This window comes from Echeneis naucrates, chromosome 8 (genome assembly GCF_900963305.1).
Source record: "Echeneis naucrates chromosome 8, fEcheNa1.1, whole genome shotgun sequence".
Classification (NCBI taxonomy): Eukaryota; Metazoa; Chordata; class Actinopteri; order Carangiformes; family Echeneidae; genus Echeneis; species Echeneis naucrates.
This window is the reverse complement of record NC_042518.1, coordinates 12118485-12131430: the sequence shown is the minus strand read 5'-3', so window position 1 is coordinate 12131430 and position 12946 is coordinate 12118485. Positions and strand designations below refer to the sequence as shown.

The following is a 12946-nucleotide window of genomic DNA, read 5'->3' as shown; positions in this document are numbered from 1 at the left end:
CAAACGATTTGGATCGCTACCAGCTATGTACTGGCAGAAAGCCCACGGGTCATGTGACTAAGGTGTAAGTGTGTGAAAGTCAGGGTGGGTGTGTTTTGTCTGACAGGGTCACACCTGTCGGGCGGTGCTGGCGGCGTGTTGCCGTTCAAACTCACCTTATTCCGCCCTCCGGTGACGGGATGACAGCGGCCGAGTGTTAGGGCACCATGGTCGGTCACAGGAATGACGAGGTCGCCCTCAGCGGGGGATCGCCACGGAGGATTGTGTACACAAACTGTAGAGACCAGACGAGCGCTCTAAAGCAGCTTTCTTCATTCTGAAGTTTACTGTCTTGGGAGGTTTTTCTAAGTTATTATTTAGTTTTTTGTACTTTCTTCGTTTGTTTTTTTTTTTTTTTTTTTTTTTTTGGGGGGGGGTTCCGACATGGCTCTGTCTCAGATACAGTGCCTGGACGATAATCACGTGAACCCGCGGACGCACGAGTCCAAGCCGGAGTTTCTTTACTGCGAGGAGCAGCGGCTCGCGCTGGAAGTCCTCCTCAGGGACGGCCGCGAGGCGTTCACCAAGCACCTGCACGAGCGCGGCCTACGGGGCTTCCTGTCTGACCCGGAGGTGGACGCCCTCACTGAGGCGTTGGAGCCCTATGACCCGGGCTCGGAGCCCCTTCCCGGCAGCGACGAACCCCCGCTGTCGCTGCAGTACTGGCCCGAGCTGTCGGACACGTCGGCGCCAGAGCTGGACCTGGGCTGGCCGGACTCCAGCGGGTACCGCGGGGTGACCCGCACCACCGTTCACACGCAGCCACCGCTGGAGGGGCAGGCGCACATCAAGGAGGTGGTCAGGAAGATGATTGCGCAAGCGCAGAAGGTATGTTGGGGCACAAATTCAGCGTCTGCCTCTTGCAGACCCAGAGCGTCAGCACAGGTGGCTCCGTGCTCAGCTCTGTTCCCAGGTATTCATTTGGAATCGATGCTTCTCCAATCACTTAAACGCATCCCACAATCTGCTGTACCCATTCTAAAGGTTACCTGTAATGTTGACTCTTTGTCACCATCAGCAGCCATGGCTTTAATTCAGTGTGAGGTCAGAGTACAGGCCGCAGAGTAAAGTGCAACTTCCTTTATCAGGGACTGAAAGAAGTAGCACACACCATCACTGTCCCGGCAGCATGGGAGCATTGTGCTGGATATTTGCATAAACACATTATCGCCAGTTTTACACGAACGTGATCACGCAGCTGACTCATCTGAAGCCACAATTTCATGATATGTTTTATTTCATGGCAGCTGTTTTCCGTGGTGGCATGTGTTATTTAACTGAAATATTCCAGATGCATTTCTTCTTAGAGTCCTTTCAACAGGAAAAACTGTATGGGTCAAATAAGAAGAGAGCTGAGGAAACACCCACAGCTTTCCTTTTAGTCTGACACAACGTCACTTTTATTTGCTACTTCAATTATATTTACTTTGCCAGAGGAGAGTAAAGACTGCATAATGTTTGCCTGCACATCTGTAACCACAGTGACTTCAAGACTATGGCTGTGGTCGCTGAGCGTATTTATAGTCATTAATTTTTATGCACAAGCTATATATGTTTACATCTTAATAGCAATTTTACCCAACTATATTCATATCTTCCATGTGAGTGAACTATATTTTGTATATGTGTGTGCATATCTCCAGGTAATAGCAGTGGCAATGGATGTCTTCACGGATGTTGACATCTTTAGAGATTTGCTTGATGCGGGTTTCAAGAGGAGGGTTTCTATCTATATTCTGTTGGATCATACAGCGTTACCTCATTTCCTGTCCATGTGTGAGAGGGCCAACATGCACACTGGACATCTCAAGGTGAGCCCACATCATCGCCTTCATCACTTTTGCTCAGAAAGCTGATGTTTCGCATTAAAGAGCGCCGTTGTGTAGTAGACATTCCATACAATAATAAAAAAAAAAAAAAACAACCCTCAAACACAATCCATTTTAGGTCAGTATGTGGTCAGTATGTTGTACAGCAATTTTGAATTGGATTGTTAGGCTTCCTTTTGTACACCTGAGTAACAATAGATCAAGGCTAAATAACAAGCTATCAATAAAATTAAATGCACAATCATTTCCTGAAGATTAAATGGTTATAGTTCATTGATAGAGAGTAAATGTTTCATTGATAGTGAGCGTACATTTGACCTTTGGTTAAGGGGGGAATTCCCTGGTGTTTTGGAAATGCAGATACATGTAAATTAAAACCTTTTGAACAAAACCATAACAATCACTTAATTTGGAGGCTGAATACAGTACATATGTGAACTTCTGAAATAGGACAAAATAAGGAAAAATTATTTTGTAACAGAAAGACATGCAAGTGAAAGCTCTAATGGATGGGGTGTGCTTTAACTTAGCTGTAAACCGCCACCACCAACACCACATTTTTCTCTTTCTCTCATCCACACAAGCACACACTCTTACCAGGGTTGAAACAACTACTAACAAGCCAGTTGGCACTGTATCTTAGATGAATATTTCCCACTGTGTCTCGTTTTCAAACTATAATAGGCCAGTTAAGATTAAAAACGCAACGTATATTAATTAGAACTTGGATCATGTTGGCACATGTGAAAATGCAACCATGCTTTCTGTGAAATTAATTCTTGAGATACGAATCTCTTCAGCAAGTTGCCAAGCCAGTAATCACGATTGTTCTGACTCAAGTCAAGCAACACAAACATTTCTGGGAAGGTGTCATTATTTCCCATTATTTCTGTGTAACGATGTAAAGGGTGGCATCTTACAGTTCAGTGTTTGGTGAGGCTTTTTAATTGCAAGTTTGAGTGCTTGTCTTCCCTCTGACATACAGCAGTTTCCAAAGTTGCTTAACTAATTATATCCAAAGTGAAGTTAACTGTTGATTATATACTGCCTTGTCTCAGTATTTTGTAGGTGAAAGTCAGGTACTTAAGATGCAAAAAGGTCCATGTGGAATACCTTAAGAGATGTTCATTTATATACAGTGCATATCAGAAAATGCTATCTGCACATGGGTGTGTCCACAAACATGCCTAGGTGGAGTAACAGACCGAATGGCGCACACACATATGCACTGCAGTGATATTAAGGAACAGGCACTCACACACTTTAATGTGATACGCACAAACTAAATGCCCTGGACTAACTAAAGTGAAACACAAAGAAAGTAACAGCCTGTGAGATTTTCAGTGCCATCTGGGTCTGGAAAACAGTGAAAACAGAAGAAAATGCTTCATATCTCATGTGGTAATTTGTGCTTAATAAACATTAAAAGATAATTTATGTGGTAAGTGTCAGTTACATTTATATCCTTTTATCAGCCAACACCATGTGTAAACTTGCTCACAGTAATACAGCTGCCAGTTCCAGCTTAGCCTATGGTTATCATACATTTAAATCAGTCAACTGTTAGGTAGCTGAAAATACTTTTGCTTTTATTTTAACTCAAACTTTACAGATGTGAACACAAAACACATTGCCTCAGTCGTTAATTGGTTGAAGTTAGAGCATACTTTAGGATTATAGCTCATTTGCTGTTTGCGTTTTCAAGCTAAATGCACACATGCAATAAAGTAATTTGCTGATTTTATCTTATCATTTAGCCACAGGAATGTACTGAGGGAAAGAGAAATTCAAGGGTCAGACCGAATAAAGTAGAAAAACGTGTTTCATAAAGGAGGAAAGCCATACCAGGAATAATCTGCTAAATTAGGATAAATGGTCATTTGATGTTTTAGTTGCATCATAGTTCAGATCTTGTTGCCTCTCAGAGATGTGGCACATGATGTTGTGTCTTTTAGAGGCCCTAATGGCCAAGCTGAGCCTGTGCTCCTCCCCAAATGACATGATCAAGTCTAAGCTTGCACCAAAATACTAAAGTGTTTAGTGGGAATTTCAATAAAAAGGAGCGGGGAAATGTCAGCAAAGAGTTAACAAGCAGCTTGTCATCTGGTAACAGTATACAAAGTTAGTTCCAGTGACCATGACATACATGAACTAAATGCCTTGATCACCAATACTGAACATCACAATGTTTTTATGTTTTAGGACTTAGTGTTTGGCTCCTAATAACATATTCCTTCAAGAAAACCAGTTTCAGAGGAAACAGTTGAACAGGGCTTTTGTATTTTTGAAATATTTTTTTTTTCTTTTAGATAATTGCACAAACCTTTTTCAGTACCAATGGTTGTCTTCCATACTTTGAGTAAGTAAAAGTAATAAAGAAATGACAAGCGAGCTTGACAAAGTTTTTATGTTTAGCGGCCTTTCATGTGTAATCTCTTATCTGAAAAGTTTTTACCTTAGCTTATGTTACCCACTGATTATCAAGAATGTTAGCACTGCCACTCATTGAATATATTGCTTTGCAGTTATAAAGTTACACCTATGAAACTGTCACAATGCAGAACAACACCTTAATAAATAAATAAATGTGCACATGAACCTGCACATATAGCATAGCATTTGCTAGTATTAAATTCAAACAACATGACAGGATCAAATATTATACATATTTATAGTTGTGGCATTGGGCAGCCATCAAGATCAACAGAAATATTCTCAAAATGCAACCTGCATTTGTAAACAATTATTTTTTTTCCCCTGCAGGGCACTGAGCATTGACCCATGTTGGACATGTGACACTATTCTTGTAGTTTCAATAAAGAAAAAACCTGGTCAAGAAAATCTGTGAGGATGATGACAAGGCAGGGATTCAGAAACAAAGCCAGTTAAGAAATTGTCGCTTGATACTGTGTGTGTGTGTGTGTGTGTGTGTGTGTGTGTGTGTGTGTGTGTGTGTGTACCTGTTGCTACTAACTCTCTATGGCAATTTTCGCTGTAAAGAAATGATTTTATTGTTTTTACAAGTGCTTCAAGTTCCATTTCAGGAAGAAAGATAGAAAGAAAAATGTATCTTTTTTCACCTAAAATATGTTTTTTTTTTTGCAGCCTGACATTACCCAAGCCGTAGTTACATATTGTATTCCTAGACACTGATCTCCTTTTATGTTTGTGTTACAGCACCTTCGTGTTTGCTACTCCAAAGGAACTGAGTTCTTCACTCGGTCGTGCACCAAGGTTAAAGGAAAATTGGGGCACAGATTTATGTTCATAGATGGAGACAAAGCTATGTCTGGGTCGTACAGGTCAGTGTACTTAATGTGTAAGTGTGAGTGTGTGACAAACTGATATGCTGGCTGAAAAAAACGTATTATCTTTGCATGCTTTGCTGTATGAGTGCAAATGTGAATCAAGTATGCATTGTGTTTAATGTTCTCAAGCATTCCCTACAAACTAGACAAACTGGTCACAGATGTATCAAGTGTACAAGAAAAATAAATGCTGGCACATTGGAGATTCTATTTACTCCTCAAGACCTCTGAAGGGAAGCTGCGGTATCTGGCACCAAGATGTTACCAGCAGATTCTTTAAGGTCTCTTAGTTGCGAGCTTCAGCCTTCATGATTTGGACTTGTTTGTCCAGTTTGGCCCTCAGGTTGACATCCATATTAATGGCAGGACCCAAGGATTTCCCACAGAGCACTGCCCAAATGATTACACTGCCTCCAACTATAATACATCCCATCTGACCAAGCCACCTTCTTTCATTGTGTTCCATTTCTGAGCTATACAGCTATCCAGACTGCAGGTTTACCTTTTTATGCAATTTGGCTTCAGTGGTTTTTCTGTTGGAGCAGATCACATGAGCCATTGTTCATTCTCCACACTTATCTTGAGCCTCATCAACCCGTGGCCAACGTTATTTAATTATGGTCATAATGGTAAAGCTGATGAGTTGTTGTCCAATGACAGGACCAAAAATAATAAATAAATATTCAATAGAATTATGAAACAAAGCCAACACATCTGATATTTGATTACAAATTCCCTTTGTATTCAACAACTAGCTATGACTCAGACTCAGTTAATGCTGTTTACTTGGCCTCGGTATATTTTTGTTGAAGGGGCATATGTTTTGTCTTGTGTTGGTGAAATCTAACTTTGTATTTGCTGTGTTCTGTGCAGTTTCACCTGGATGTCCTCCAGGCTTGACAGAAACCTAATCACCGTGGTTACAGGCCAGGCAGTGGATGCCTTCGACCATCTTTTTCGCTTCCTTTTCATGAATTCAAGCTCCGTTGACCTCCGGCAGGTTGTCACAGAGCCTGAACCTGAGCCGGAGCACCTACCACAGCCAGCCGTTATTGCTGCTCCCTCTGCTGCTATTGCTAGAAAACTGTACAATCCCAAATACGCCCTAGTTACAGCAGGGAATCCTAGTGCAACGACTTCTGCTAGCCAAAACAGCCCTAAAGAGCCCCAGAATCATGTGAACTCAAAGAACCCAAACGACCCAGACTCTAAGAAGAGGAAGGGGAGGAAGGTTAATAAGGAGGATGTACAACAGGCACCTCCGCTCCACCCTGGACTTGTTAATTTAGAGAAGGCATGCTTGATCTCATACCTGCCCACTTGGCCAGAACCAGATCCTCCCAGTGATGTAATTGGGTTCATTAATATCCGGGATAGCACCAAACCAACTCAGGTCCATCTGCAGCGATCTGAGATGTTTGAAACAAGCCAAGCAATCAGGTTTAGTTCTCCATTCAGCAAACCTCAGGAAATTCTGCCAGAAGTTGCTAAACCCAGACAGTTCAATGCTAAAAATGAGGAGCTGAAGAAACTCCAGCCAACACAAAATGCAAAAAAAGCTGAAGTGTCTGTCTTAGACCATATTCAGTCACCAAAACTCAACGCAACTGAAAAGCCCCCGTCCCTCCTAGGATCAAATCCTAAAAAAGAAGCCAGTGTGAACAAACAGTGTGCTGCTGTGCACAGGACGCATACTCAGCAGAGTGTCCCCACTGACTCAAACTCAAATTCTGTTCAACATACAACAACAAACCCAACGCTGCCACAGACAGATGCATACACAACGGCAGCTAAGAATGTTTCCACTTCTGTGTCTCCATCTTGCGCATCATCTTCTTTGACCTTAACTCCTCCCACCCCGAAACCTCGTACTATTCAGCTGGTCATCAAAGACAACGGCATCAGCTACAGTCAGAAGCTGCCAGAGATTAGTGTTGTCAAGAGACACGAGACCCTGGCCAACATGGCGCCAGTTACGGTCTGCAGTGAGCCTGTTGTAAATGTGCTGCAGACACCACAAGAAAAATACCCTAACACTGTCCCACAACCACAGCCCGACGGTGGATGCAGAAGAGGAGCTCAAAAAGATATTGAGAACACAGAAAATCCTGTAGCAGCACAGCACAACCAGAATGAGACTTCCCAAGAGATAAACCATGAGGAAAAAATTGGACTGCATGTTGACAGAGCAGAAATGCAATCAGTCACTGGAACCAAACCACAAACCCAATCATGGCTTTCGATCACTGATGCAGCAAAGGCAAATAGTGTGAATACTCAAGAAATAATTCGAAAAGAACTTGACCCCAAGAAACTGACATCAACAGACTGCAAAATAAACCAGAAGACAGAGACAGACTGTGCAGCCACAGTGAAGAGAGACAGCACAGCCCCAGAGAAAAACCTTACAGACTGTATGTTAACTAAAGTTCCAAATGATACAAGTGATAATGTGATGCAACTGAAAACGTACCACGCAAAAGCTGATGAACCTCAGAGAATATCATGTTGTGAAGTCAGTCCAGGTGATATAGATGCGTCGGAATCTGTGGGCTCTTCAAAAGCTTCGACACACACTTCTGTCTCTGCCACAACTGACTCACAAACAGCCCAACACAAAGAAATCAACCCAAAAGTGACAAAACATAACACACACTTCAGTATTGCCTCTCAAGAATCTCCGCAGGCCCCCAAAGCAGAGGGAAGCTCACACACTGAAAGAAACCTGCTCCAACATCTCTACGACACACACTTGCCAGACTTTCGTTCTCCAACCACTGGGCCAGAATCCCGGCCACTCACTGTTCTGGCACGCATTCCTACTCCATGTACGCACGCCCCAGTTTCACGCATGCAAACGCCAGAACTGCGGTCATCCACTCCTGACCATCGAACACCTACACCTGACATTAGCGACGGGTATATCTCACCAAGGGAGGACTCTACTCTTTCCACCACCTCTGAGGAGTATTACGAATGTAGCGATTCTCCTTTCAATGACCCAGCTTTTCGCAACCATGGGATGACAGTGGACAGCTCCACACACTCTAATACCCCAAATGATGCGACCACTTCTGATACTGCCACTAGCCCTGGTAGTAACGTAGATAATACCTCTAGTGGTGAAATACAAAGTTTGTCTGTGCAGAGGCTCTCTACTTCTTCTGTACATGAGAAAGTGAACATGGAAGAGGAGAGGGAAGGCACAAATCAAAAAGATGGGAGAGATCAGGATAAAAAAGCGGCAGAGAGGAGAGGTAGCTACAACACTAAAAAAAGAGCAGACCATCTTAAACAAGGCAAAGAATCAGCAGAAATGGTGGAAAAACACAAGGATGCCCAAGTTTCTAACAGAAAGAACGTGCTAAAGCAAACAGCAGCAGAGAGACCGTCCGACGGAGGAGGGACTCTCGGAGAGCTCGCCACTAAGACAAGAGATGCGAAGAGACTGTCAGCTGGTGACCTTAAACCTGAGAATCGAGAAGAAGAGAGATTAAACAAAGAGAAAACAGCAGACAAGGTGGCATTAAGGTCCAGCAGCGTGGAGAGGAGAGACAGGGCTCAGTCAGCTAGCAACACTGAGCGACGGAAGGTAAGAACAGAAAGCAGGTTTTCTTCTCCATATATTGAAAATAATCCCCTTCATCAAACACAAAAAACTTCAGTAAAAAATATACAAGTTTACTGATGTAAACTCTAAACTGTGTTCTTTTTAGCCTATGCCAGAAAGCACATTTTATCCACTTTCACAGAGGAGGTTGAGATGGCCACAGCTTTACAACAATATTTCTATAAAAAAAAAAAAAAAAAAATCACATCAACCCATTGTGTTGTTGCATCGATAAACCTTTGGTCATTGTTCAACACCCAGCAATTTTATTATAGGGCATAAAGTGTTAGATTTCTATCATGTTCGTGAAAAAAATAAGATATTGATTTAAAATATTGTCAAAATGTAAACAAATATTGTTCAGATTCAAAGTAAGGGTTTAAAATTAGAACAGTTTGATACATGTTCGGTCTAAACTATAAATGGAGGTTCTGTAAATCACAAATGGGGAGAAATAGCCCAAAGGGAACAAAATCACCATCTATGTAGTTTAACAATAACTGTATTTGCTATTTGTATGGTTCCCCCCAGCAGACTGGGACGCGGATTGTTTCCAGTGACTGTTTGAAACTACCTGTCTCATCTCCTTACTTAGTGTTTCTGTGTTGTCTTTGTGTCTATGTCTTCGGAGTATCCGTCAGCAGAGCATCGCTAAGTTTAAACACACGACACTTGTTCATTATTGAACAAGGTGACTGTGTGTGAATTAAAGTGAAATCCTTTTAATCATGCTGCATGCATGCTCACACTAGTGCAATATTGATGAATCTGTAAAAGATTTATAGTTCTAAGTCCATCTCACTCACTGTTGGCCTGAGTCTACACTTTTCATCTAACAATAGTCTATTTAAGTAGTGAGGTGTTGAGGTGGCATGTTTTAACTCAGGTCAGTCATGAAATATTAACAGGTTTGACAGTAAAATATCTCACGTTTGCAACCATGTATCACTCTTCCATTTGAAACAAAACTTTGATGTCACTAAAAAGTGCATTTGTGAGCATTCAAATTGTACAATAAATTGGAGCTATGTTTCAAGCTCACTAATGAAGGTGCTCACCAGAGGCCATAACAAACCCTATTCAAACATATCTCACTGTACATTTCTGATAATTCTTCTCTTGTCATCTTTTTTCCAAGTCTGGGTCGCACTCTCCTTCCAAATCACCCACTGTCCCTCGAACCACCTTAGCCACCCAATTATTTGGGTCTCGTCTGTGGGGCAAGCTGAATCATACAGAAAGCAAGGCGCCTAACAATAGTTTCCAGATCTTGGATAATACCTCATCTCCCCGCAGACCTCTGTCCAGGCCACCCAGTTCACTGGCAGCGGGTGCTGTCAGCTCTGCAACTGAGCAGAAACAGCCCAACGTCTCCCACACCCACCAAGGCCTCCTTCCTGAACAGGCTGCAGCAGCACAGAGCAAGGCGAGATTTGAAAAATCACAGAACCAGATTCCTGGCTCAAAACCCGAGGCCTCCCTTCTGCACTCAAACTTACAGTCCCAGAACCAGACATCAGTGCAGGAAATGCACAGGCAGGATGATGGAAGGGCTCCATTTAGTGTCACCTTCAGCAGACTGTACAGCCTTAAAGAGTTGAAAGAGAAGATGAGCAAGCTGCCAGCACAGAACAAAAGAGGCAGCAGCAGCTCTACAGCACAAGGACGTAAGAGCACAAGCTAGTCTGGTGGTCCTTTTGGCAGAACACAAAAAGATTTACACAATCATGACTTGATCCAGAATGTACTGAGGGAAAAAATGCTTTGAAACATCTAACACAGGACAGACCAGTTTTCTCTCTTTGGTCTATGACCCATGGTGCACCGGCTTGACCTGCTTCTGTCTTTTCTGATGGAGGACTCCTGATGTTAATTCTCTCCAGTGCAGTCTATGTCTCATTATTGGACTGGACAAGGTGTGGTTGGAATTTTTCTCTTTGGTTGGTTTCTCATTTCTGGAGACTTTTTTTCTGTTCAGGTACCTTCTTCACCAGCCTTTGTCATCTGAAATTTTCCAGTTTCCCTTTCAATCAGCTGTCTTCAGTTATCAAACAACTGAATTTATTTGCTATTCAGAAAACTCTTGCGCCCAGTTTTCACGTAATTCTGTGTATATGTCCAAACCAAAATATGGAAAGAATGTATACACCCATACATTCTGTGGATTAAGTATTGTGATGTACTGAAATGCGCACAGAATGTGTTTACAATATACTGTTTATTTTGGAGAAAAAAGTAAACAGAGTGTATTTACAGAACACAGTACTGCACTGAATAATACTTAAAACAGACTGCAAATAAAAACTTTATATTGGTCGAATAGGAGAATTCGTCCCACATTTGTATAATAAAAAGCAAGCTTTTCCTCCTCTTCACATCTGTATATTCAAAACCTTAAGGATGTGCATCTGAATGCTGAAACTGTTAACTGTGATATTGATTTTTGTATGTCTCAGTCCTTTATCTAAACTATTTTCTATTTTTTTTTCTTTTTTTTCCATTGTGGGCTGTACATTGAAAGACTAAAGGAGACGGGCCATTGATTTATCCTTTGTTAACAAAAAACCCAATTTACATTCAAAATGCTTTTTAGCTTGGAAGACAACGTCTCAGCAGCTGCAGACCAAACACAGCAAAAGGTACGCTGGTTTCCTCCCACCGTCCAAAGACCTCATGTTTGGGTTAACTGCTCACTCTAAATTGTCAGAAGTTCTAAGTGTGAGTGGTTGTTGGTCTCTGTCTATCTCTGTATGTTGGACCTGTGATGGACTTATGACCTGTCCAGGCTGACCCCACCCTCACCCAATGTGAGCTGGGTTTGGTCCCAGCAACCCCCACAACATGTAAACAGATAAATCAGTAAAGCACAGTCAATGAACTCAGCTAGTATGTTTTAAATGCAAAGCTAACATAAGTGACTTTTAATTCAGCATCATCATCCTGTATATGACCGTAATGTGGTTTTATATTAAATGTCTGCAGAACTGCCAGTAGAGTTACAGTCCATCTGTGGGAAGTGCCAGAACAGAACTGCTCAACACTCAATAAGAACACTGTCCAAACAATTAAACCACAGAGACTTTTGTTTGACTGTGACACTATTTGCAAACAGCATTGTGGATGAAGAAAAGCTGTAGGCAAACTCAAAGGAAGTGTAACAAATCACAACTTCCTGTTAAGATTTCCAGCATGAAACCAGAGAAAAAAATGATTCAGATGGAATTGCTTCTCAAAAAGCTTTTGTCCACATGCTTAATGAGAAGATGAAAGACATGCACATTTCATCTGAGAAAACTTTTAAAAGGGAGGACCCTTGTTGGGTGGCTATCAATTTAAAGCTGTGAGTCAGACCCAGGTGGAAATGAGTTCACATCATGTAACCAATGATTATTCCCCAGGAAGACTTTTTAAAATGCACTTGTAAAGGATGCAACCGTGAAAAAGTTGTGTGTCTCCTGAAGGAAACGTCTGTGACTTAAATGACCAAGCATGAGCAGCTCTTATAATAATGATGTTCTTAAAATAGAAAGCAGCAGGAACAGGAGTTATATAAAAAATTGTCATCTGTCTCAGTTTAAAAAAGTTAATGGAATTGAATGTACATTTCCCAGTGGGCGTTTAATTTTGATTGAAGTGGTTAAATTAGTCATTTTAATTCCAACCAAGCTGCAATTAGGATTATTAATGGAGTTCCAGGTTCCATAAATGGGAGATAGGAGAAGAAACAAAAGGGGAAAAAACAGGTGCTAAAAAGATTAAAAGGGGAACAAAGGAAAAAAGAAGTAAGAAAGAAGAGGTGAAATGAAAGTTCAGTAGATGTCCCTTATTAATTAGCATGTTGGTTACATTTTAATGAGTGAGGTGAATAGCTGCTGGCTCATTAGATCACTGGTTAACTACTGTCTAAAGCCAAATTAGTTGACTTTCACATGGAAGCCCGATGCCTTAAACCGTTCTAGCTTTCACAAAAGGTGAAACTAAACAGGTCTGTCAACATGGAACTTAAGATGGATGCAGTGGACATATTTAAGTTTACGTTACTATTCTCAACTTATGATGAGAAGTTCACCATTTTTCCCTGAAAACAAAACTGTATCTAAATCTAAATTGTATCAAACCTATACATATATATTGTTGTCATTTACCAGTGAAGGTAAGTG

At 41.5% G+C, this 12946-nt stretch overlaps 1 protein-coding gene across 1 annotated transcript; it reads left to right on the top strand.

Annotated features, from left to right (window-relative positions):
• The first annotated feature begins 393 nt into the window (after positions 1 to 393).
• LOC115046985 (uncharacterized) lies at positions 394 to 11150 on the top strand. Its single transcript, XM_029507590.1, has 5 exons — positions 394 to 867; positions 1683 to 1850; positions 5046 to 5170; positions 6050 to 8768; positions 9925 to 11150. The coding sequence occupies exons 1-5, from the start codon at positions 424 to 426 to the stop codon at positions 10468 to 10470; spliced, it is 4002 nt and encodes a 1333-aa protein (XP_029363450.1). The 5' UTR covers positions 394 to 423; the 3' UTR covers positions 10471 to 11150.
• Positions 11151 to 12946: the final 1796 nt, after the last annotated feature.

Coding starts and splice junctions, on each gene's coding strand:
- LOC115046985 (XM_029507590.1), top strand. CDS start 424: ATGGCTCTGTCTCAGATACAGTGCCTGGACGATAATCACGTGAACCCG. Junction 1,851..5,045: donor TGCACACTGGACATCTCAAG/GTGAGCCCACAT, acceptor TTTGTGTTACAG/CACCTTCGTGTTTGCTACTC. Junction 5,171..6,049: donor GCTATGTCTGGGTCGTACAG/GTCAGTGTACTT, acceptor TGTTCTGTGCAG/TTTCACCTGGATGTCCTCCA.